This window comes from Eutrema salsugineum, unplaced genomic scaffold (assembly GCF_000478725.1).
Source record: "Eutrema salsugineum unplaced genomic scaffold, Eutsalg1_0 scaffold_9, whole genome shotgun sequence".
Lineage (NCBI taxonomy): Eukaryota > Viridiplantae > Streptophyta > Magnoliopsida > Brassicales > Brassicaceae > Eutrema > Eutrema salsugineum.
This window is the reverse complement of record NW_006256342.1, coordinates 7,899,961-7,923,346: the sequence shown is the minus strand read 5'-3', so window position 1 is coordinate 7,923,346 and position 23,386 is coordinate 7,899,961. Positions and strand designations below refer to the sequence as shown.

The window sequence follows — 23,386 nt, the reverse complement described above, 5'->3', positions numbered from 1 at the left end:
AGGTTTGGTCAACATATCAGCTGCATTCTCTAACGTGTGCACCTTCTCCAACAAGACTTCTCCAGATGCAGACAACTCTCTGATCTTATGAAATCTGACATGAATGTGCTTCGTCCTTGCATGATATACCGGGTTCTTGGCTAGATACAACGCACTCTGGCTGTCGCTGTATAGCTAAACTCCACCTTGATCAACACCCAATTCTGTCACAAGTCCCTTGACCCAAAGTGACTCCTTAGCTGCTTCTCCCATTGCCATATACTCAGCTTCTGTGGTAGACATTGCCACAACAGATCTCCAACAAATATGACCTCCAACAAGAGTAAAGACATACCCTGTAGTAGATCTTCTGTTTTCTAGATCACCAGCATAATCTGAATCCACATATCCCACAACTGAGCCACACTCTTGACCACCAAACATAAGCCCAAGATCACTTGTACCCTTTAAGTATCTGAAAATCCATTTGACGGCTTTCCAATGTTCTCTTCCAGGATTGGACATGTACTTGCTCACTTTTCTAACTTCTTGTGCTAAATCAGGTCTAGTGCACACCATAGCATACATCAACCAGCCAACTGCACTTGCATAAGGAACCTTCGACATATCTCTTGATCAGACTTAGGACACTGCATCGCTGAAAGTGAGAAGTACATCGCCAAAAATGTAGACACTATCTTTGCATCTTTCATGTCAAACCTGTATAGAATCTTCTGAATATAGCTCTTTTGAGAAAGCCACAATCTCCTAGAGCTTCTTTCTCTGCGAATTTCCATCCCAAGGATCTTCTTTGCAGCACCAAGATCCTTTATATCGAACTCTTTCTTCAATAACTCTTTCAGCTTATCAATATCCTCCATATCTCTTGCAGCAATGAGCATATCATCAACATAAAGCAGTAGGTATATGGGAGAATGGTCGTCCAGATACCTTACATAGACGCAGCAGTCATACTCACAGCTTGTGTAGCCAATCTTCACCATGTAGGAGTCAAAACGTTTGTACCATTGCCTAGGAGCTTGCTTCAATCCATACAGAGACTTCTTAAGTCTGCACACAAGCTTATCCTCTCCTGGTTTCACAAACCCTTCTGGTTGCTCCATATAGATCTCTTCGTCCAGATCTCCATGAAGAAATTCTGTCTTTACATCCATCTGATCAAGATGGAAATCCCAGTACCAAACCCAGCACAACTCTAATAGAAGTGTGCCTAACCACTGGGGAAAATATTTCGTCATAATCAACCCCTTTCCTCTGTGAGTAACCTTTTGCCACCAATCTTGCCTTGTACTTAACTGGTTCCTTCTCAGACATCCCAGGTTTTACCTTGAAAACCCACTTGCATACTATTGCCCTCTTGCCTTTTGGTAAAGGCCTTAGATCCCATGTTTGATTTCTGTCTAGGCTCTCATTCTCTTCTGTCATAGCTCCAATCCAGAAATCTTTCTCAAGGCTTGAGATAGCCTCTCTAAAATTTACTGGATCACCTAAGCCAACCATCAGAGCATAACTCGCCATGTCTCAAACCCTAATCTTTCAGGCGGCTTAATGATACGTCTTGGTCTTTGAAGTGCCAAACTCTCCTCTGCTTTTCCATGTTGAACGTCCTGCTCCACCTCAACAGGTTGCCCATCACGTCCTGCTGCTAGTCTAGTCTCACTAGACTCATCCTGTGATGTACCAGAATCCGTTTCAGTCTCAATGATCATAGGAACTCGATCTGATTTCGCCTGCTGCACCATATATTGCTCATCAAAGACCACATCTCGACTGAATACCCTCTTCTTATCAACAGGATCATATAACTTGAAGCCCTTCACACCTTTTCCAAAACCCAGAAATATGCACTTCTTAGATTTTGAATCCAGCTTAGACCTTTTGTCACTTGGAACCAGCATGTAAGCTGGACATCCAAATATCTTCAAGTTTGACAGATCAACATCTGTCCCAGTCCAAATCTCTTCAGCGACTTTCCCTTCTAAGGAACTCCTAGGCGACCTATTGATGAGATACCCCGCCATGTTTACTGCCTCTGCCCAGAACTGCTTAGGAAGCCCTGTATTCAACCTCAAACATCTTGCCTTCTCTGCAATAGTACGGTTCATCCTCTCACTGTCACTGTTTTGCTGAGGCGTTTTCTTGACAGTGAAATGTCTTTGAATGCCATGCTCCTCACAGAACTTCTGAAACTCCCCGTCAATATACTCTATGCCATTATCTGATCTCAGATACTTAACCTTTCTCTCCACCTGGTTTTCTACTTCAGCCTTCCAAACCTTGAAGTTTGCAAAAACTTCAGATTTCTGCTTCATAAAGTACACCCAAACTTTCTTGGAGAAATCATCAATGAAGATGAAAAAGTACCTAGACCCTCCCAATGACTGTTCCCGAGTTGGACCCCACACATCAGAATGAACATAGTCTAAAAGACCCTTTGTTGTGTGATGTCCTGTCTTGAACGAAACTTTGGACTGCTTTCCCATCACACAGAACTTGCAGAAATCCATCTTGGAACTCTTTAACCCGTCCAGAAGACCCCTCTTATGGAGTTCAATCAACCCATGCTCTCCTATATGCCCCAGACGCATATGCCAAAGAGCTGTGCAATCGGATTCAGACACAGCAGCTGCAGCTCCACCTACAACTACACTCCCTAACATCTTATAGACGTTCCCAGCTGTCAACTTTCCTTTAATCACCACCAAAGAACCCTTACAGACCTTCAACACGTATTCATCTTCATCACCTCTGAGTCTGAATCCGTTTCTTTGAAGAGTCCCCAAAGAGATCAAATTTTTCTTCACTCCTGGAACATGCCTAACATCAGTCAATGTTCTGATGATGCCATCATGCATACGAAACTTGATCTCTCCAGTACCAACGACACCACATGACATGTCGTTTGCCAACTGAACAGATCCCATATTCCCAGCCCTATACGTCTCAAACCATTCTCTGTGAGGAGTCATATGGAATGATGCACCTGTATCTAGGATCCACGAGTCTGTGTGATTACTAGATGTCACAGCCAACAAATCGCCTATACTGTCATCTGAATCCTCCTTCTGAACTGCGTTTGCAGAACCAGATCCACCGTTCTGTTTCTTGTTCGGACAATCTCTTCGATAATGGCCTTTCTGACCACAACCAAAGCACATCGATTTCTTTCCTGGTTTAGACTTCGATTTGTCCCTTTTACTTCCATCCTGCTTCTTTTCTTGCCTTCCTCGTTGCTGGTTGCTACTCACGTATAAACCATCACCTTGAGACTTGTCCACCACGGGATTGTTCTGTCGCCTTTCCCAATGGGATTGCAGCGAAGTACAAACCGTCTCCAGCGATATAGTCATTTTTTTTACTGTAATAGCTGTCACCAAAGTCTCTAACTGAGGAGGAAGAGAACACAGAAAGATCATGGCTTTATCCTTGTCCTCAATTTTAACATCCACACGCTCCAGATCCCCAATGATTTGGTTGAAGTTGTTGACATGAGCAATAAGATCACCTGACTCTGCCATCTTCAACCCATATAACTTCTGTTTCAGATACATCTTGCTGGATAACGATTTCGACATGTACATCTTCTCTAACTTATCCCACATCTCCTTGCAAGTTGTGATGTTCATCACCTGATTGGTGATATCGTCAGAGAGACAAAGTCGAATCGTCGAAACAGCTTGATCCTGCATATCGTCCCAATCATCATTCTCGATCTTGTCCGGCTTCTTCTCTAACAGCGCCTTCTTTATACCCTGCTGTGTCAGCAGATCCTTGACTCGACTTTGCCATAGACCGAAATTCCCTTTCCCATCGAACCTAGGAACATCGAACTTGAGAGAATTTCCTTTCGTCATGGCAATTCGCGGAAAACCTTGAGCTCTGATACCACTTGTTGTGAATCAAGCACGAAGAAAGCAATAAAACTTAGAAAAAAATCGCAAATTGAGGCAAACGCCCGTTTAGGGTTTTCTTATTAATTGTGTGAATGAATAATTACAAACCCTTAAGCCCTGCATTTATAGCCTAAAAAAAACCCGACTCCCAAACCCACTAGAAAACAAAATTTTCTCTTCAAGTGAATCCGCATAAACCTATGACCTAATGAAGTCCACTAGATGCTAGTTTATCTTTGTCACCAGAAACAACATGGTGTCTCTCTCTAAAGTGAGAATTTATCTTTGTAAGATGTTGGACTACTGGATTGGCTCGTTCTGGCTCAGTCTTAATGCAAAAAAGTTGATTTATGTTTCAGAATATACTTTTATTTTTAGTATAAATTCGACTGATTGGAACCGCATGATTTCGTTCGATCCTTTCTGATTCAACGCAAATTTTTGTTTCTCATTCGGTATATTTTCCAAGCTACTTTTCACAGTACATGACGGGATAGGCATGAAAACCCCAAGGAGAAAATCCTTCATCTTCTCAGCAACTAATCTGATACATAACAAGAACATCTGCAAACGAATTTCTTCTCTTCGAGCATTGGGAGTAACATTTTTCAGAGGGACTCGCAATGTGGTTTGTCACACTAAAGATCATTTCTTAGAGTTCGAGTTGTTATCTAATCTCAAAAAAAAAAAATTGTTTGAAGTTTAAAAATTCAAACTATGAAAACAACCATTGTAAAAAAAATTTGTTTGGATGATTAAATTTTGCATGAAACTCTTTATAGTATCTATCCGAGATTCTCATGTTTTTAATTGTTTATTTTACAAATGAGTGATTCGTGATTTCTGTTAATTTTTTTGTATTGTTATTTACTCATTTATGTAGTTAAAAGAAAATTGGCGACGGTAAAATTTTTGATTAAATTTTTCTACACAAAATATTTTATATTTATTTACTTATAAATAATAATATTTAGATATATATTCCTTCTGTTTTTATATTTAAAGTTTAAGATTTTTACATTAAAATTAGTCTTTAATGTTTACTTGTCTATACTAAAACATTATTTATTCACTAGGTGAAGACCCGCGTGTACACGCGGATTTTGTATATTATTTAGATTTTTAAGTTGTGTTTAATATAATCAGATAAATTTCATATATATTTAGTGTTTAGGAGTTAATTTTTGATTGGTAGGAAATATATTTTAACAAATACAACCTAATTCGAGATTGAGGATCGGTTATTCGATAAGTGACAAAATGTTTTTACTATTTAGAGTAATGTGATTTGTTATAACTTTTTTTTCTTTTTTTCTGAGTGTTTCTGTTTATTCAATCTTTTCGTAAACTTCCCATAATAGTTTTTTTACTCTCTTTTACTTGATTTTTTTAATGTAAAACACTTTTCGTTTACTCTAATTATAATTATAAGAACTTCAATTCTTTAATTATTTGTTTCTTTAAAAAATCAAAACCTATACAAAAAACTTCTTGTACATCCTAGAGGAGAGAGCAATAACTGTAAATTTTAATTGTATTAAAATTTGTTCCCAAAATGGTTACTTACATAGTTACATCCGTGATTGTAGTTGTAACATTTTCAACTTTAAAAATACAAAAGGTTTATCAATCATTTCAACTGGTTATGTTTAAACATAATCATATAATTAGCCGAAAAGAATTTTAATAGATCTTTAAATAGTTTATTTTTGATTCTCTATTTTAGTTCGTAAATAATTTTTTAGTTAGTAAATAACTCACATCTCTATTTTGTTAAGAGATTACAATTATAAAGATAGTAAATAATTTACAGCAAATTAATCATCTCAGTTTGACCAAGTTATTTCATTAGATGAAGTTTACTATCTTTATAAAAACTATCACCGTGATAACCAAATTTAAAAACTAACACTGTAATAACCATCTTATTTCATCTTTCTAACTTCTAGGAATGAGATTACTGAGATAATAATGAGTGCTAATGACAAAAAATGGATATTAATTTCTTTCTTTTCTGATTTTTAGGATTAAAAACAAAATTAATATTGATGTTAAAATTTTTTTCATAATAAATAATAAATTGAAAGCTGATGTGTCATAAGAAGAAGAGTTGATGTGTCAAACTTGTGAGACACAACTAACTCTTTATATAATAGATTATTTAAATATAATTCATCCAATAAAAAAAATCTGCAGAATATAAAATAGTCAAAAAAATAATAGCTATTTAATTTTGTTTTAAATATTAAAAAATCATTTATTTGAAAAACCCTTTAAAATATCACTTCATTAAGAACATATTGTATATCTATAATTTTAATATTTGGTGCACTTGTGATCGGTTCGACCGAATCAATCTAACCGAATTTCAAAATAAAAGACAGCATAAATTAATTGAGATTTCGGCTAGAAAAGAAAAGGCATAAATCTACGAGGAAGGTATCAAAAGAAAAAAGGAAAAAAAGCCCTAAATCCACCAAAACCACGCATAAGTCCATTTAAAATCAATCCCTTTACCTATATCGTATCACGATCCTTCCTTTACATCGGAGATTTCATCAACCTACGACAACGCTTCACCTTCTCCTTTCGTATCTGCCGATTTTCTCTTCCTCGGCTGAAACCCTTTCGGATTCAGCCTTTTCTCGGTATGTTATCTTACTAAAGGTTTCATCTTTCTCACTTGAATTCGCTTCTAGATCTTAATCTCTGGTGGGTTTCTATTGAATTACTCATGTTTCTGATAGATTCAAGATTTCTTTGATTTATATTAAGAAAGGTCTGATTGTAGATTACTATGACCAAATTGTTCTGTTCTATTTGCTTTTATTAGTTTTCAATCTGCTTTCTTTTCTGCTGCTCTTTGCGTGCATGATGATGTTCAAAAGCCGAAACCTTTCCTGAATTCTTATCAACTGAAATTCTGAAAAAAAATAGTTTGTCCTTTACATGAATTTTTAAACTTGATACAGTAAAATTCCTGAGTCAGTTTAGATTTTAACAATGTTTGTTGAGGCCATGGATTGATTAAGGCACTCATATGGCTTCCATAGAATTTGATTGAAATGTTATTTCCAATCCACTGTGGAGATCATCTGTTGGAAGATTACTATGAACATAAATATTTTTGCAGCCAATGTGTTAAACTTTTACTTCTATTGGATCCCTTATATTGCTGTTTGCGTGCTTGGGAATTACTTTTAAATTGAAAATTTATTGTGGATAGTTTCATTTGTGTAATTTGGTGAGTGTTTTAGTTTGGCATCTTTAAGAGCTCATGGAACCTCTGTTTACCCGGTTCAAGTTTTGATAGCGGAGATAGTTGAAATCGAAAATTGTGTCTAGGTTTTGTAAGCTTTTGATTAGCTGTTCTTCTCACATGTAAACTGCATGTTGGACTGTTAGGTTTATGTATCTTAAGTTTTTCAAGATCCACTAAGTAATTGTATCAGTACCCTTGAGGCCAGCAGCAGACCTATTAGGAATTGTTAAAACCATGTATTTGTTGCGTCGTTTGATTTTGAGTATATCATTCTGATAAGCAGAACGAGGTTGTGACTGAAGTTTTAAATATGAATTTTTTACGCATATTATAGAACTTTCAAGATACAAAAGTGATTTATATGTAAAGATCACCGCTTAAAACTTTTTTTTTTAATTAGAGTCGGGCACTATAGTGACTCAACTGCTGTCTGGCAGGTTTGCAGTTGGATTCAGATAGCAGCAAACATGGATGACTGGGGTAAGACTATGCCTGAACTGTCCTCTCTTGTATTTGCTATGTGCTGAATATAAATTTTAGTTGTTTATATCTTTGGTTGGATATGGAAGCATAGTTGGATTATTTCTTATGGTTATTCTTTTCTGATTTCAGAGGACGAGGAAATTGCACCGCTTCCAGCAAAAGTTGAACTAAAAAGTAACTGGGATGATGAGGATGTGGATGAAAATGAAATTAAGGACTCATGGGAAGATGATGATGAACCTGCTCTGGTATAGCTTAGATTTTACACTCTCTGCAAATCTTTCTGTATTGGCTACTGCACATTATTTGTTTTGAGATTCCATCTCTGTTTTGATATCTTCTTTTCTAGTTTTGAAACTTAATTTTGTTTCTCTGTAGCCGCCTGCTGTAAAGCCTGCTCCAGAGAAGTCTTCTGAAAAGGGTCCTAATAAGGCATCATCCAAAACAGTTGAAAGGAAAGCTAAAGCAGCTGAAGTTCCAAAAGAAGCACCAAAAGAAGAACCTTTAGATCCTCTTTCTGAGAAACTTCGCATGCAGAGGTAGAGTTTATATTAATTCTACCCTTCCCCACAAAGAATACTTCACCTTAATCTTTTACTTTGTGTTTGTGTTGGAAGAAGAAAAACATCATTTATGAGAAAGATTTATAAACAGACCAAAAGGCTTTGTGTTCTTATACATTATGTTCTTTGTACCACAGGCTTGTTGAGGAAGCAGACTACCGGGCCACTGCTGAACTCTTTGGATCAAAGAATGAAGAAAAAAGACTTGATATGTTCATCCCCAAGTCTGAAAACGATTTTTTGGAATATGCTGAAATGATTTCTCAGAGGCTTAAACCATTTGAGGTGTGATGTATTTCTGTCTTATACCTTTTTTCTCTTGGCTATAACAGACTGTTTGTGCCAATTCTTGAAATCGTATTCTTGCTTTCTGTTGCAGAAAAGTTATCACTATATTGCGTTACTCAAAATAGTCATGAGACTTTCGGTGGCTAACATGAAGGCAGCAGATGTTAAAGATGTTGCTTCGTCCGTTACAGCAATAGCAAATGAAAAACTAAAGGCGGAGAAAGAAGCTGCTGCTGGCAAGAAGAAGACAGGTATGTGCACTGGCAAACAATCACTTTCTGAACTTCACTCTTTGGTTCTTGCAGTGACAAATATTGATTCTGTCCCGAGTTTCTCTTTGGCCTGTAGTTTCATAGATTCATTGTTCTGACGAATAGTTTCGTGATCATCAAATGGTTTTTCATTGATTCATCAGGTGGGAAGAAGAAGCAACTTCTTGTAGATAAGCCCAATGACGATCTAGTGGCTGGTCCTTATGATGCCATGGACGATTTCGACTTCATGTAGATTAAAGAGCTTTTTGAAGGAATACAATTTGGATTGTTCGGCGTCTATTTTCATTATTATCAATTAGAAAAGAGCAAGAAGCAAAATGTTTCTCATTTCTTGAAATATAGTTGGAACAAAGAAAGCTTGCTTTCTGAGTTTTGGTCTGGAGATTTCTCTAAAGAGTCGTGTTTTGTTGTTTTTTTTTTTTTTTGGCTGGTTAAAACTTAAAAGCTTATATTTGGATTAATTTGATGTCGTATAAATTTATAATTGACATTGATGTGAAGAGGATGAGATAAATCTCTTTAGCAATTCTTATTTTTCTTATTTACAAAAACTGTTCGTTACAAATAGGGCTGGGCAAAATATCTGTTATATTTGCTTTGATACGTCATTTGTCTCGATTTAATCCGAAAAATCTCGATTCGATCCGAAAAATCCGGATATCTGTAATTTTATAAATTTGGATATCCGTAATTTTATAGAGCAAATCCAAGATATCCGCTCCGCGCCTATTCTTATGTTACATGGTTTCCCTTTAGACTGACCAATTTCAGTCACATTTCCTAGTGGTATGTACTAATGTTGTCAGTATGTCACCACCCAACTTTACATCTGGTCGAATATCATATTGACAAAAAAAAGTTATACGACTAAAACTAGTTATAATAAATTCTAAGTTCATTTATGACATTATTGGAACATATTACATTTAGATGTTTTTATCTATAAGCCCCAAAAATATGTATATTTTTGAACTCTTTGTAAGCTAACCTTCGGAAGAATTAGTTTTATAATGCTAATTGATTTATGATTTTTCCCTTTAATGTTTTATTTTTTGGTTACTTTTTGACATAATTACCTTTTAAATTAGTTATGGTAATTATAATTAAAATACAATTCGAATTTTTTTTAAAAAAAATCGAAAATTCCAAAATAAAAAAAAAAAAAATATTTTCGGATGCCATTTAAAGAAAAAGAATATTTAAAAATATTTTTAAAATTTGTTCTACATATAGTAGAACGCGTGTTCTACGTTCTACCTTTACGTAGAACCCCAGTTCTATAGTTATTTATAGTTTCTATTAGTCTGTAGAATTTGTTTTCTACACCTCTTTTTATATTCTATGTTATGGTAGAATACAAGTTCTACCGGGTAAACTATATTCTACGTACTGGTAGAATAAAACTTCTACGTATTGATAGAATAAAACTTCTACCAAATAGAAAAGATTCTATGTTATTATAGAATCTTAATTCTATACTTATTAGACCAAGTTCTACGTTAATGTAGAACAGTTCTTCTATTTATGAGACAAAGTTTTACGTGTTGGTAGAATACTACTTCTATCAAATTCTGAGAAAATCTAGAAAAATTAGTTAATTTTCAGATTTTTAAATTTTTGAAAATATTTTACTTTTTTCACGTTTTTTCTTTGTTATTGTAGTATTTGCTTCTTCTTTTTTTTACTTTATCGTTTTCTTCTTCTTCCCATTGATCTAGAATTTTTTTTTAAGTTTACGTGTCTTGTGCTTCAAACATGCTAAATATCTATGTCACTTGTAGTTTATGAAAATCATGGACAGATAAGAAGTGGATTTTTGTGGCTGAAAACTGTAAATTAACAAAATCCCCAAATCAGTTGAGAATATATAAACCCTAGAATTGAACTTTAATGAGAATAATGTGAAGAACACGAGTTAGCAGAGGAGGAGGAAGAACATAACCTACCGAAAATTGTCTTTCAGATGCAGAGAAGAGAAGAAGATTTCGAGTTTCAGGTGATAATATTCCATTCCTTGAAAGCCAGTAAATACTAGAGCCAGTAACCTTTGCTACTAGGAAAGTAAGCAACTTCTATTAGCGCCGGATCTTGAGACGGAAAAGAACGTGAAAGTATTGGTGTTTCCTATGTTTTAAAAAGAAAGTTTCTTCCACTTATTTTCTTGTTTTAATTAAAAAACATTATTTTATATTTTAATTAATTTAATAATTCGAAATTAATGGGTATAATCAGAAAAAAACTCAAAAAAACATTAGAATGACAAATATTTTTTCAAAAACATTAAGGGAACAAATCATAAATCAATTAGCATTATAAAACTAATTATCCCATAACCGTTTAATGGGTTTTAGGTTACGATCAGGCATAGATATTGTTTAAGAATGATATTTTGAATAGTATATATACAGTAAAACTTCTATAAATTAATACTCGATAAATTAATAATCACTATAAATTAATAAATTTCTATGGTCCCGAGTCGGGCCAATGTAAAAATCCATCAAATTTGATAATATAATAAGATAATAATTTTTTCGAAATCCCTTTGTAAATATATGGTCCCAACATAAACATAAATTAATAATTATAAAATTTTCTGTGTATATAGATAAGATGTAATATACTAAAATATGATTAATGTATTGTTTATTTTTATTTAATTTTTAAATTTTATTGAAAATCATTTCTTTACGTATTTACATCAATAGCTTTTAATGTTGTTTTTTTTATTTCCACTAAAAATTTGTAAAAAAATTTAGATGTGATAATTAATTTTCTTACGTGTAACTATTTCAAAATATATTATGGTATTGTCTTCAATTTCAGCCCCAACATTAAGGATAATAGCCATATTGTTTTATAAATTTTGTACTAATGAACATATATATTCTTATATAGATAATTCAATCCACAATTAACAAATAAAAACAACTATTTTATTGCGATTGTATGCTTAAAAATCATAATTTTAAGTTTGTGCATGTCATTTTATAAGCATATAAGTTTAGATTCTTAAGTATAACATCATTTGAAAGAAAATTTAAGAAGAAGATGGGCAGAAAAATAATTTTTCTCTATAAATTAATAATTTATAGATAAATTAATATCACGATAAATTAATAAAATATTATGGTTCCGACATTATTAATTTATAGAGTTTTTACTGTATACGGTAAATATTTGGTTTGTCTACCCTTAATGTGGTCATATTTATACTAAGAGGTCAATTGTGTGACTACATTCTTCTTTTTAAATGGGAAAATTGCATTTTAAACTTTGAAAGTTTACATTGGTCGAATAACTTTGCACTTTCACTTTTTCAGAGTTTAAAATGCAATTTTCCCCTTTTTAAATTGTTGAATATTCTGTTATAGAGGACGCCTTTCTTACTGTTTTTTTGAGTTTTGAAGAAGAGGAAGAGGGATTAACGTGATTAAAAATTGAATGGATCACAAAAAAAAAATATCAAATGTTGTCAATGGATTTAAGTTAAGAAATTGGTTGTCTATGTATATATATGCATAAACACTTAATAAAGTTTTAGATATTGTTATACATGATGGTTGTGTTGGACTTAATGTGTAGTGTCGAGGGTTGTCAAGTTTTACCCTAATTGAAATCAATAGCCGCAAGTGCGCAGCTGATCGATTGTAGTACTTAAGGGATCAAATCCACAGGAAAGGAGGATCTTTTCCTGCAAAAAGCCTTTGAAATAAGTATAAAGTAAGGAAGTCTAGAACTAAAAACGGTTTAGTGTGGGTTTGGTAGTGTGTTTAAAATCTAAAAACGAAATATTAAAAGAGAATACGGGAATTAAATGGCGTAATAATTAAACTTAACGAAAATAACTAAAAATGATAAAAACGGATATTCTAATGCTTAAATGAAAATGAACTAAAAAGGAAAGACAATATTGAACTAAAGCTTTAAAGAAAATCGGTGTAAAACAATGGAGAAGAAAGCGTTGGGGTTCAGGGAAGTTTTCTCAGGGGTACGAACGATTCAAAACATTGCTAGAGAGGAAATTTTGTAAGATCTTAGCTTAAATTTTTCGAACTGGAGTCACGGACGTATGAATACGCCACTGTCGTGATCATAGACAACTATCTCTCTCAACTCTGACCAGTAGGTTTCCACTCTGGCCCTGGAAGAGAAGAGATGCATTATGTTTAAGACTCGTCCTAATTCACAAATCGCCCATAGGTAGGTTTCCACTCCTATGTTTGTTTTGCTCTCCCAAACTAGATCTGATACCTGATGAACGTGTCACCAAGCATCTGGATCAGATTGTAGTTCATGACGCTACTCTCATGCAGTAAAAACGAATTCAGAAGAAAAAGTTCTAAGATTCGGCTCAAAAGCTCATGGAATCCTCATCGAACATATAAATCCCTATCGAAAATCCCTTAATCCCAACAATAAAACTACTCAGACATAATGAACGAAATCAAAGACATAGTATTAAGAAGTAGAATAGAAACCGAAATTGAAAAAAGAAAGAACAAGGGTTCAAGAGAACAAATCTCTCTCTCCCTAAAAGCTAAAGCAAAAACAATAAAAGTTTGAAGTAAATAATTCGGTTCTCTAAGGTTACACGATTTAGGGTTCCTAAGACATGTATTTATAGTGCTCAAGACCTCTCTGGACGTCACTTAGGGTTCCTCCAAATGTGGGCTTCAGAAATGGGCTTTTTGGGCTCAGAGTTGGCTGGCCGCGGTCGGGACAAGTATGACCGCGGTGAATGAGTGGTTTGCCGCAGTCGGGATGCTCCTGACCGCGGGGAATGAGTGTTTGACCGCGGGTGGAAGTGCTTGCCGGCTGGTTTACAGGACATCTTGCTCTTCGCGTATCTTTTGATTGAACCGTTGGATTGCCAAGCTGTAAAGTGCACTGGAAAGCTGATACTTCCATCTTTAAGATCTCCAAATTTGAGTTGGATCAGACGGTGAGAAGGCCTTCAATCAGGGGTGAACTTCTGACAGTTTGACTCTGAGCTGAAATCTGGTTTTCTATCCATTTTGTTAAGCTTTTTCCTAAGTTACCTGAAAAGAGTATTGGAACTACAAATACTAGAAAACGTGATAAAAGTACTTAAAAGCAATTAAAAACATAGAAAAAGTATTTCAAAACGATCCATAAAAGTGGTCAAAATACGGTGTTATCAACTCCCCAAAACTTAAACCTTTGTTTGTCCTCAAACAAAGCAAAAACCTAAACTGGTTAAGTGAAAACAAAAATAGGGAATGCACAAATATCATAGACATGAACTCCTAAACTAGGACCAAAGATAGTGCATCAATCCACAACTTAGTCTCGAAAATTCTCACCAAAGCACAAGAGATACTAGTCCACTTTTTCCGTCATGCAAAACTTAAACAAATTAAATCTTGATTCCAGTCAACTAGCTCTCTACATTCATTAAGTTCAATAGTGAGTTCTCATTAAAGACATCATCCAGGGTAGACGGCGTTTGGCATTAAATGGCTATTTAAGTGGTGGAGTTAAAGTGTTTCGGATTACCTGAAGATCTGGAGGATGCAAGATAATATGCAAAACAGCAAGAGAGATAAGGACCTGTTGATGACCACAGTTTTCAGTCACTTCTTCTTGCCAAATGTTGTTGCATAATCCTTCATCCTTTATTGTAAACAGCTGTTCTCCCAAACTTAGATTCTTTCCGGGAATCAGAAAACAATCTCCATAAAATCAAACTTCAGTTGCCTTGGGACTTAAAATTCGACCTCTCTAGACTCTCTAAAGCTTTTATTTCTTTTCTTTTCTTATTTTCGGATTTTTTTTTTTTTTTTTTGGAAAGGAACTGCCTTTTAAAGAGAGAGAGACTAGAGGACGAGATTGTACTAAAATTTGAGATTTTTCTAAGGCAAACTGAGCTTCCTCTTGTGTTGAATCCTTCCGGGAACTTTTCCGGCAAATCGCAGGTCTCTGTCCTTGGTGACTGAAAACTGCGTCGTTCCTCTTTCTCTCCAACGTTTTTGCACTTATCTGCATATAAGACAATAGAAAACAAGAGTGCATGTGGTTTGAAAGAGGATTGGTTAAGGTGGGGAACTAGCTAAAGATGAACTAGCCATTCAGGATCAACAGAGAGTGGTAAAAGGATAAAGGAATCCTGAATGTATGATTCGTTTCCCTGGTCTAATGCTTCAATGAGAAAATTAAGTCCAAATTAAGTCCACATAAAACAGAGCTATTGTATCCCTTCATCTAAATCGAAATTATTCAAATTCCTTTGGGGTACTTCGTTTCAAATGTGCTTAGCTACCGCCTAGTCTAGTCCTAAATCATGAATGAGCATGTCACTAGGAACAGTCTAAAAGCACACAGTCAACTATCATTGATTCATGTTCACCATTCCCTTTAAAACGTATTTTGTTTTGAAAACCGATTTTGAAAAACTTTAAGGAAAATGAAAAAAATGTAGATAATGCAAGACTCATGAAAGAAAGGTGGTTAGAAAGGGATGAAATCCTCCCCCAGACTTAAATCACACTGTCCTCAGTGTGAAACAAGTCGAGATTGGATGAGAAAAATACATAAATAATCGAATTGGTAAAGACAAAGAGAACTTACCTAGATCCGGGATGCTGGTGGAGATGAACCGGATTCATTCGAAGGGGTTTGGGAAGGTGATTAGGTGGTGATGAAGGTGGTGGAAGGTGATGAATGAGGTGGAGGGTGATTGGTGAGGTGGAATGGGGGTGAAAGGGGTGGTTTGGGGTCGGATTTGATGTCAACGATCAAGTGTCGCGGTCACGGGCTGCACGACCGCGGCAATCAAGCACTTGGCCGCGGTCAGGACTACGCGACCGCGGCCAACAGTAGGTTTCCCGCGGTCAGAACGTCTGCGACCGCGGGGGCTTATATCGTGGCCTCTTCCTACTTCTCCTTGGTTCCTGTTGGGTCGAGCAGTCAGGTACCATCCTTCTTTTTGGTCTTTTCGGGTTTTTTGATTTTTTTTGCTTTTTTGTTTTATAAGAAACACCTGAAACTAAGAAAAAGAAAAAGATCAAAAGAAAAAGAAAGAAAAATCCTAAAGAAAACAATACCTAAATGGGTTGCCTCCCATTAAGCGCTTCTGTTTTAAGTCGTTTAGCTCGACTTTTGGTGTTGGACGTGACTTATTCCAATGAAGAAGACCTTGTCCTGAGACAAGTCTTTTTCGACATCTCCTTGCTTTGCTTAGCAGGTTCTTCGTCACTCCAAAGTTCTTCTTCAAACTCTTCTACTGCAGAACGTTTTCCTGCTTTGCTGTTGTATGGGACAGCTTATGTGAAGACATCTTTGTCGATATTAGCAAATGAAATCCTCCGGTTTTGCCAGTCCATTATAGCTCCGGAAGTTGCTAGAAAAGACCATCCCAGAATCACTGGATATGTTGCATCTCTCGTCTCGACAATGTAGAAGTCGACCGGCACTATGCAATCTCCTATTCTCAAAGGAATTTCATGAGCTATTCCTTGAGGTGTTGCATTTGAATCATCAGCTAGGCTAATCTTTGCTCTAGTCCTGCGCAGGTGTCTAATACCAAGTCTCAAAGCAATTGCCTTGGACATCATGTTAAGACAAGCTCCAGAATCACATAGCACGTTTTTAAACAGTTCTCCTCTAATAGATCAAGAGTTAAGAAACTGACCTGCACCATCGATTTTGTGAAGTGTTCGAACAGGTTTACCTCTTCTGGCATGATTGAACAAGTCTTCTATCTCAGGGATTGATTCTTTGCTCTCACAGAAGTAGTGGCCTATCATGAAGTCCTTGCAAGCTTTGGCAAACGTGATTCCTTCAGGCAAATTGCGAACCACATCATTGAATTCGTCAAGCTTTTCTTTGCTGATTTTGTTGGTGTAGTGGCTGCACTCTTCCGGTCTTTGGAGGTGGATTGAATAAACAGCAGCATCAGGTGATGTCTTGGGAAAAGTCAGACGTCTGGCCCTCCCAAAATAGGTTATGATATCCTCCTTTGTCTCCTTGCTGTACATAAAGAAAACTTGCAAACAACCAAGATGCCATATATCATCGAAACCTGTGTAAAGAGGGATCGATTTCACAAACTTGTTGAATTCAACGAGCCTTTATCTGGAGATTGGTGCTCCTAATTCCACCATTTTGACAGGCTTTCCTCCTTCTATGAACAGACGATAGTCTTCGTCCTCGAGGTAGTGCCCTTCATATTCATCCTCATATGCTAAAACTATGTTGCAAGGGAGTACCTCATTTTCTTCTTGAGATGTTTTGGAGCTGATAACATACACCGTTTGTTCCTAACATACACCGTTTGTTCCTGAAGAGGGGTTTTGACCATCCCAGCAGATGTATCAAATGAGCATTGACCTGTAGGAGTGGAAAAAGGCTGAAAGGCATCTGAAGGAGTGCTGGCTGCGGGTAGAAGCTCCACGACCGCAGGTGAAGAGGGCTTTGCCGCGGTCAGGATGCTCACGACCGCGGCTGGAAGCTTGTTGGCCGCGGTCACGTGAGTTCCGACCGCGGGAATGAGGCTCCGAGTTGTTTCCTCAGTTTCGTCTGCTCCTTTGCCATCTGAACTGATTTCTGCACCTTCTAACTCCGTCTCCTCCTCTTTTAGGCTAAGATCTTCGATGAGAAGCTTTTCGACCTTCTTTTCGATTTCATCAAGGGTATAGACTACTTTGTCCACAGTTGAGTCTATTGCCTCTGCTTTCTCTTGAACCTTGTGTACTCCATCCCAAATCTCTTCCACGTAGGAGTAGGTTTGGTTGTTATGGTAGTTAATAGTCTCTTCTGCTTCACCAAGTTTGATCTCTAAGGTGCGAATGCTCCAACCGGCTTTGCGAATGCAAACTACGTGTGCTCCAACTCGTTCTTCGATTGCTTTCATCCTCTCCTGGACGGTTTCAGCACCTTCGTTTAGCTGGCTTTCGACGGTCTTGACTTGAGCTGAAAGATCTTCAAGCTTTCTGTTAAAGCGTATTGACAAGTCGTCAATTCTCTCGTCAATTGTGGATCTTGCTTGAACGTCGAGTAAGTGCGAGACCGCCAATTCTAGTAGCTCCAATCGGTGAATGGGTTTGACGTTTTCATTCTTGTGAGGCAAACGACGAGCAGGTTGTTCAGGGTTGGCCATTTGAGGTGTGTAGGGCTCCTTCTTGAACGTTCTGTTGTCTTCGCTTTGAGTTTCTTCGTAGAGATCGCGTAGATGCTTCTCTCTGCGTCTGGTGGCTTGAGGAGTGTTATAAAAACCTTCCTCATAGTCTATATTTCGATTTATAGGATCCATATCTTCTGAAATGGAAACAAAATAACCGAAAAATGGAAAGTTGCAGAAAAGGGGGTTCTAGAGTCGATTTACTAACCTTTCTTGGGGTTTTGCAGAAAAGAAAACGCGTGCCTTCCCCAGCAACGACGCCAACAACTTGATGGTGGTATGTTGTGGGTGTCAAGTTTTACCCTAATTGAAATCAATAACCGCAAGTGCACAGCTGATCGATTGTAGTACTTAGGGATCGAATCCACAGGGAAGGAGGATCTTTTCCTGCAAAAAGCCTTTGAAATAAGTTAAAGTAAGGAAGTCTAGAACAAAAACGGTTTAGTGGGGGTTTGGTAGTGTGTTTAAAATCTAAAAAAGAAATCTTAAAAGAGAATACGGAAATTAAATGGCGTGATAACTAAACTTAACGAAAATGACTGAAAATGATAAAAACGGATATTCTAATGCTTAAATGAAAATGAACTAAAAAGGAAAGACAATATTGAACTAAATCTTGAAAGAAAATCGGTGTAAATCAATGGAGAAGAAAGCGTTGGGGTTCAGGGAAGTTTTCTCAGGGGTATGAACGATTCAAAACATTGCTAGAGAGGAAATTTTGTAAGATCTTAGCTTAAACTTTTCGAACTGGAGTCACGGACGTATGAATACGCCACTGTCGTGATCATAGACAACTATCTCTCTCAACCCTGACCAGTAGGTTTCCACTCCGGCCCTGGAAGAGAAAAGATGTATTATGTTTAAGACTCGTCCTAATTCACAAATCGTCCATAGGTAAGTTTCCACTCCTATGTTTTTTTTATCTCCCAAACTAGATCTGATACCTGATGAACACTTTCGTGTCACCAAGCATCTGGATCAGATTGTAGTTCATGACGCTACTCTCATGCAGTAAAAACGAATTCAGAGAAAAAGTTCTAAGATTCGGCTCAAAAGCTCATGGAATCCTCATCGAACTTATAAATCCCCATCGAAATCCCTTAATCCCAACAATAAAACTACTCAGACATAATGAACGAAATCAAAGACATAGTATTAAGAAGTAGAATAGAAACCGAAACTGAAAAAAGAAAGAACAAGGGTTCAAGAGAACAAATCTCTCTCTCCCTAAAAGCTAAAGCAAAAACAATAAAAGTTTGAAGTAAATAATTCGGTTCTCTAAGGTTACACGATTTAGGGTTCTTAAGACATGTATTTATAGTGCTCAAGACCTCTCTGGACGTCACTTAGGGTTTCTCCAAATGTGGGCTTCAGAAATGGGCTTTTTGGGTTCGGAGTTGGCTGGCCGCGGTCGGGACAAGTGTGACTGCGGTGAATGAGTGGTTTGCCACGGTCGGGATGCTCCTGACCGCGGGGAATGAGTGTTTGGCCGCGGGTGGAAGTGCTTGCCGGCTGGTTTACGGGACATCTTGCTCTTCGCGTATCTTTTGATTGAACCGTTGGATTGCCAAGTTGTAAAGTGCACTGGAAAGCTGATACTTCCATCTTTAAGATATCCAAATTTGAGCTGGATCAGAAGGTGAGAAGGCCTTCAATCAGGGGTGAACTTCTGACGGTTTGACTCTGAGCTGAATTCTGGTTTTCTATCCATTTTGTTAAGCTTTTCCCTAAGTTACCTGAAAAGAGTCTTGGAACTACAAATACTAGAAAAACGTGATAAAAGTACTTAAAAGCAATTAAAAACATAGAAAAAGTATTTCAAAACGATCCATAAAAGTGGTCAAAATACGGTGTTATCAATACACATCAATTAAATAGTGATTTTTTAAACTAAAAATAAAAAGATATCATTTTATGAATAGATTCGTATTTAATTTATAAAATAGAAAGTTGATTTACTTTGTACTATTTTGAAATTAAAATTAAAATTAGGTAATAATCTGCAGCCTACACAGAATAAAAGATCTATAAACTGTTTTACTAAATATGGTTTCATTTATTTAAAATGTTTATAGTATTAACATTAAAACATGCCATCTAATTTTTTTCTAATCAATCCAAACATGCCATTTAATTTAAAATAAAAATGAATATTATCATTATTAAACGTTGAGAATTCAGCAAAAAAATCCCAAACTTTTCGTTTTTTGCCCAAAAAAACACGAATTATCAGTCTAGCCAAATAAATACTCAACTTTTGTTGACTTCCATAAATAATAACAAATTTTACTGTTGGATTAACTCGAAACAACATTGTTTTAAAATTCTACGATTTTAAAAATTTTTGCTTCCACCTGGGTTCGAACACACGACTTCGGACGAATAAAAGATACTTCTGCCACTGGACCAGTGACTTTTCGTGTCAGTAATAAAAAAAATGATTAAACCAATAATAAAAAAATCATATGCTTTACATAAACAAGCCGATAGACTTTAGAATAAAATGAGGTTTAATGACTTTATTACAACAAAATTTGACATATCATTTTAAAATACACGCAGGATTGTCACATAAGACAAAAATAAACACACAACATATCAGTACAAAAATACACATAAAATCGGTCTAAGAACGACACATAAGATTTTGACTTTACAAATAACAGTATATATATAGATAACAAACAAAAGATCAATATCGGGAAATAGGGATAGCAAATGCAAACACCTTCAGGGCCAACCCTAGGCTATAACCCATAAAACATCTGTTTTAGGCGCCAAAATCGATCGTTATGCAAAAATACAGTGGTATATTCAGATTCGGTGGCCAGCAGGTCAATAGTTCAAGTACCTAGGATCATGCTTCTTCTTCTTCGAATCATAATAGGGGTTGCTCCGTTGGGGGTTTCTCCGTGAGTAGTGTTGGTGTTGGATTTAGCCCAAATCCAGCCCATAAAGCACTTTGAGTGAACAAGCCATTATAAGAGAAGTTTTAGGCCCTATAGACCCGTAACTAAGGCAAGGAAAGCATACCCAAAGAATATACTCAAGTACAAGTCAATCTAAGAGGACGCGGAAGCTGGATAAAAAGAGATCGCGGAGATCTCGGAGAAGAAGAGGTCGTGGAGAGATAGATAAGAGGAGATCGCAGAGATCTCAGAGAAGGAGAGATAGATAAGAGGAGATCGCGGAGATCTCGGAGAATGAGAGAACATACCAACCCGCGGATCTCGGAACAGTTCGTCTCGTTCTATTTAGTATGTTTCGTTCTATTTAGTATAAATAGGAGTTGAATGTCTTGTAAAGGGCATCCAATCTTTAGCTCAAAAACACTTTGTAAACATTCATCTTTCATCAATACAATCCAAATTCGTCGATCTTTGTCTTTATTTTTACATCGCTCTTACCAGTATTCTTGCCCAAATTCTTCTACCACAAAATCAACACACAAAATCCTTGAGTATGGATTTTAGGATCCACATTTTGGCGCCGTCTGTAGAAACAAAGAAATTCTTACACCTGAGACCGATCTCAAAGACAAGTAAGAACGAAATGGATCCCAGAAACGTTGAAACATCTGGCTCTAAGACAAGCTCCGGCCTCGCACTAAACTTCAGCATCGCAGGACGATCTGGAGATGCCGAGATCACCGATCCACAAAGCTCGTCTGCCCATAAACAGACAAACGAGCCGAGCGTCACAAATCCGACAACCAGCTCGACTCAAACTGTTTCTTCGAGCGCGATGCGAACTACCGGCATGCCCGCCGTGTCACGCTCATAGTCCGGAACGGCCCCAATATTCACATATTCGCGAACCTGGACAAGATTTGGAATTCCACCGATCGGATCCAGCAGTTCGAATCGAACTGAATCCGTCTGGGCCGGATCGTCTCAGACGGTAGCCAGCGACGACCTAGCGGAATTTCGAAGGATGCTAGCCTTCTTGGCAGAACAAGCCCGCGGGCAACGGCTATTCTCACACGAAATGAGAAAGAGATAGCTAACTTGCGACGAGAGCGGACACAACCAACTCAGTCTCAGGGCGAAGATCACGACGATCTATCCGAAGAGGAAGATCGAAGTCCGCCCCCGACTACTCGATTGGAGTTCGAACACCTCGCAAATGACAATCTGTCAGCACAGTTCGTCACTCCGTCGCAAACTAACAACACCCCAATATTTAGTGAGATAGTCAGTCATCTGCCGATACTCGGATGCGGAACAACGGAGCACGAAACACCTGCAGCAGACGATTGTCGAAATCAGCTATCAACACCTCTATTCTTCTGCGGATCCCAAGGTCGTAGTACGAACCGTGCTAACCCGCCAACCGACAAACGATCTAACGAAGAACGGATTGTCGACGACACTTTCCAAACCGGAAGTCAGCAACAAGGAAACGCGCGCAATAAGAAGCGCGCGGAGGACCCTCCAAATATCATAGATCTGCGATCTATAAACAACTTCGATGCGCTCCAGCGATACATCGAAGCAAACAATGCCGAGCTAAAATGTATGTACGCTGCAGTACATAAAGCAACGAGTGCGGCTCCTGATATAGATCGCGTGCTGGACGAAACTAGAAGGACCCCCTTCACCGATCACATAGCTAACGCTAAGATCAAGGACACTGGGAAAATGCAGTTCCCAGAATATAATGAAACAGCAGATCCCTTAGCTCACCTCAGAGCTTTTAGGCTCTCCGTAGCCCGAGCTCATCTCAACGATGAGGAAAAAGAAGCACGCTATTGCCAGCTTTTCGCCGAAAATCTAGTCGGATCCGCCCTAGAATGGTTCGCCGGACTAGAAGAAGGATCCATTGACAATTTCCAGCAGCTCGGTTCGGCCTTTCTTAAGCATATTCGGTGTTTATAATGTCCAAGGCCACGGAAGCCGACCTATGGACCTGCAGACAGAATCACCAGGAGCCCCTGCGGTCTTACTTGGCTAGGTTCAAGGAAATAAAATCCAGGATATCCAAACTAAACGAGGGAGTAGCACTCTCCGCACTCAAACAAGGGCTATGGTCGACTCACCTTTCAGACAGGAACTATCGGTTCGCTGTCCGGTGTCTCTAGACGACGCTTTGCATCGAGCTTCGAGCTTCGCTCGCTACGAGGAAGAACAAAACATCCTCCGAGAACAGTTCGAAGCCGGGTTACTGACACCCAACCTCTCCACCTTTGAGGACACGGACTCCCTTATGAGATCGTGACAGACATTAGTTCTAAGTATCCGCCGGACCCTTCTGTCCGGAAAACGGAGAACTTAACAAAGAATGGCTAAGAGATCGGCAAGGTGTGATCAAAGAACAAAGAGATCGAATCCTTGTCCGAATCTAGAGTTACCAGCAGGCCGCGACCCGCTACTATAATTCTGGTGTAAAACACCTGAGCTTTAGTATTGGCAATCTCTTGCTACACAAGGTATTCAATAACACTAAAGAGTGTGGCACCAACAAGCTGTGCTCTAACTAGG

General features: G+C 37.5%; 1 protein-coding gene across 1 annotated transcript; it reads left to right on the top strand.

Moving 5' to 3' along the window:
* The first annotated feature begins 6,310 nt into the window (after positions 1 to 6,310).
* Positions 6,311 to 9,279, top strand: LOC18008769 (eukaryotic translation initiation factor 3 subunit J). The gene is made up of 7 exons (XM_024151860.1): positions 6,311 to 6,541; positions 7,593 to 7,635; positions 7,768 to 7,886; positions 8,017 to 8,177; positions 8,339 to 8,486; positions 8,581 to 8,740; positions 8,905 to 9,279. The coding sequence occupies exons 2-7, from the start codon at positions 7,623 to 7,625 to the stop codon at positions 8,994 to 8,996; spliced, it is 693 nt and encodes a 230-aa protein (XP_024007628.1). The 5' UTR covers positions 6,311 to 6,541; positions 7,593 to 7,622; the 3' UTR covers positions 8,997 to 9,279.
* Positions 9,280 to 23,386: the final 14,107 nt, after the last annotated feature.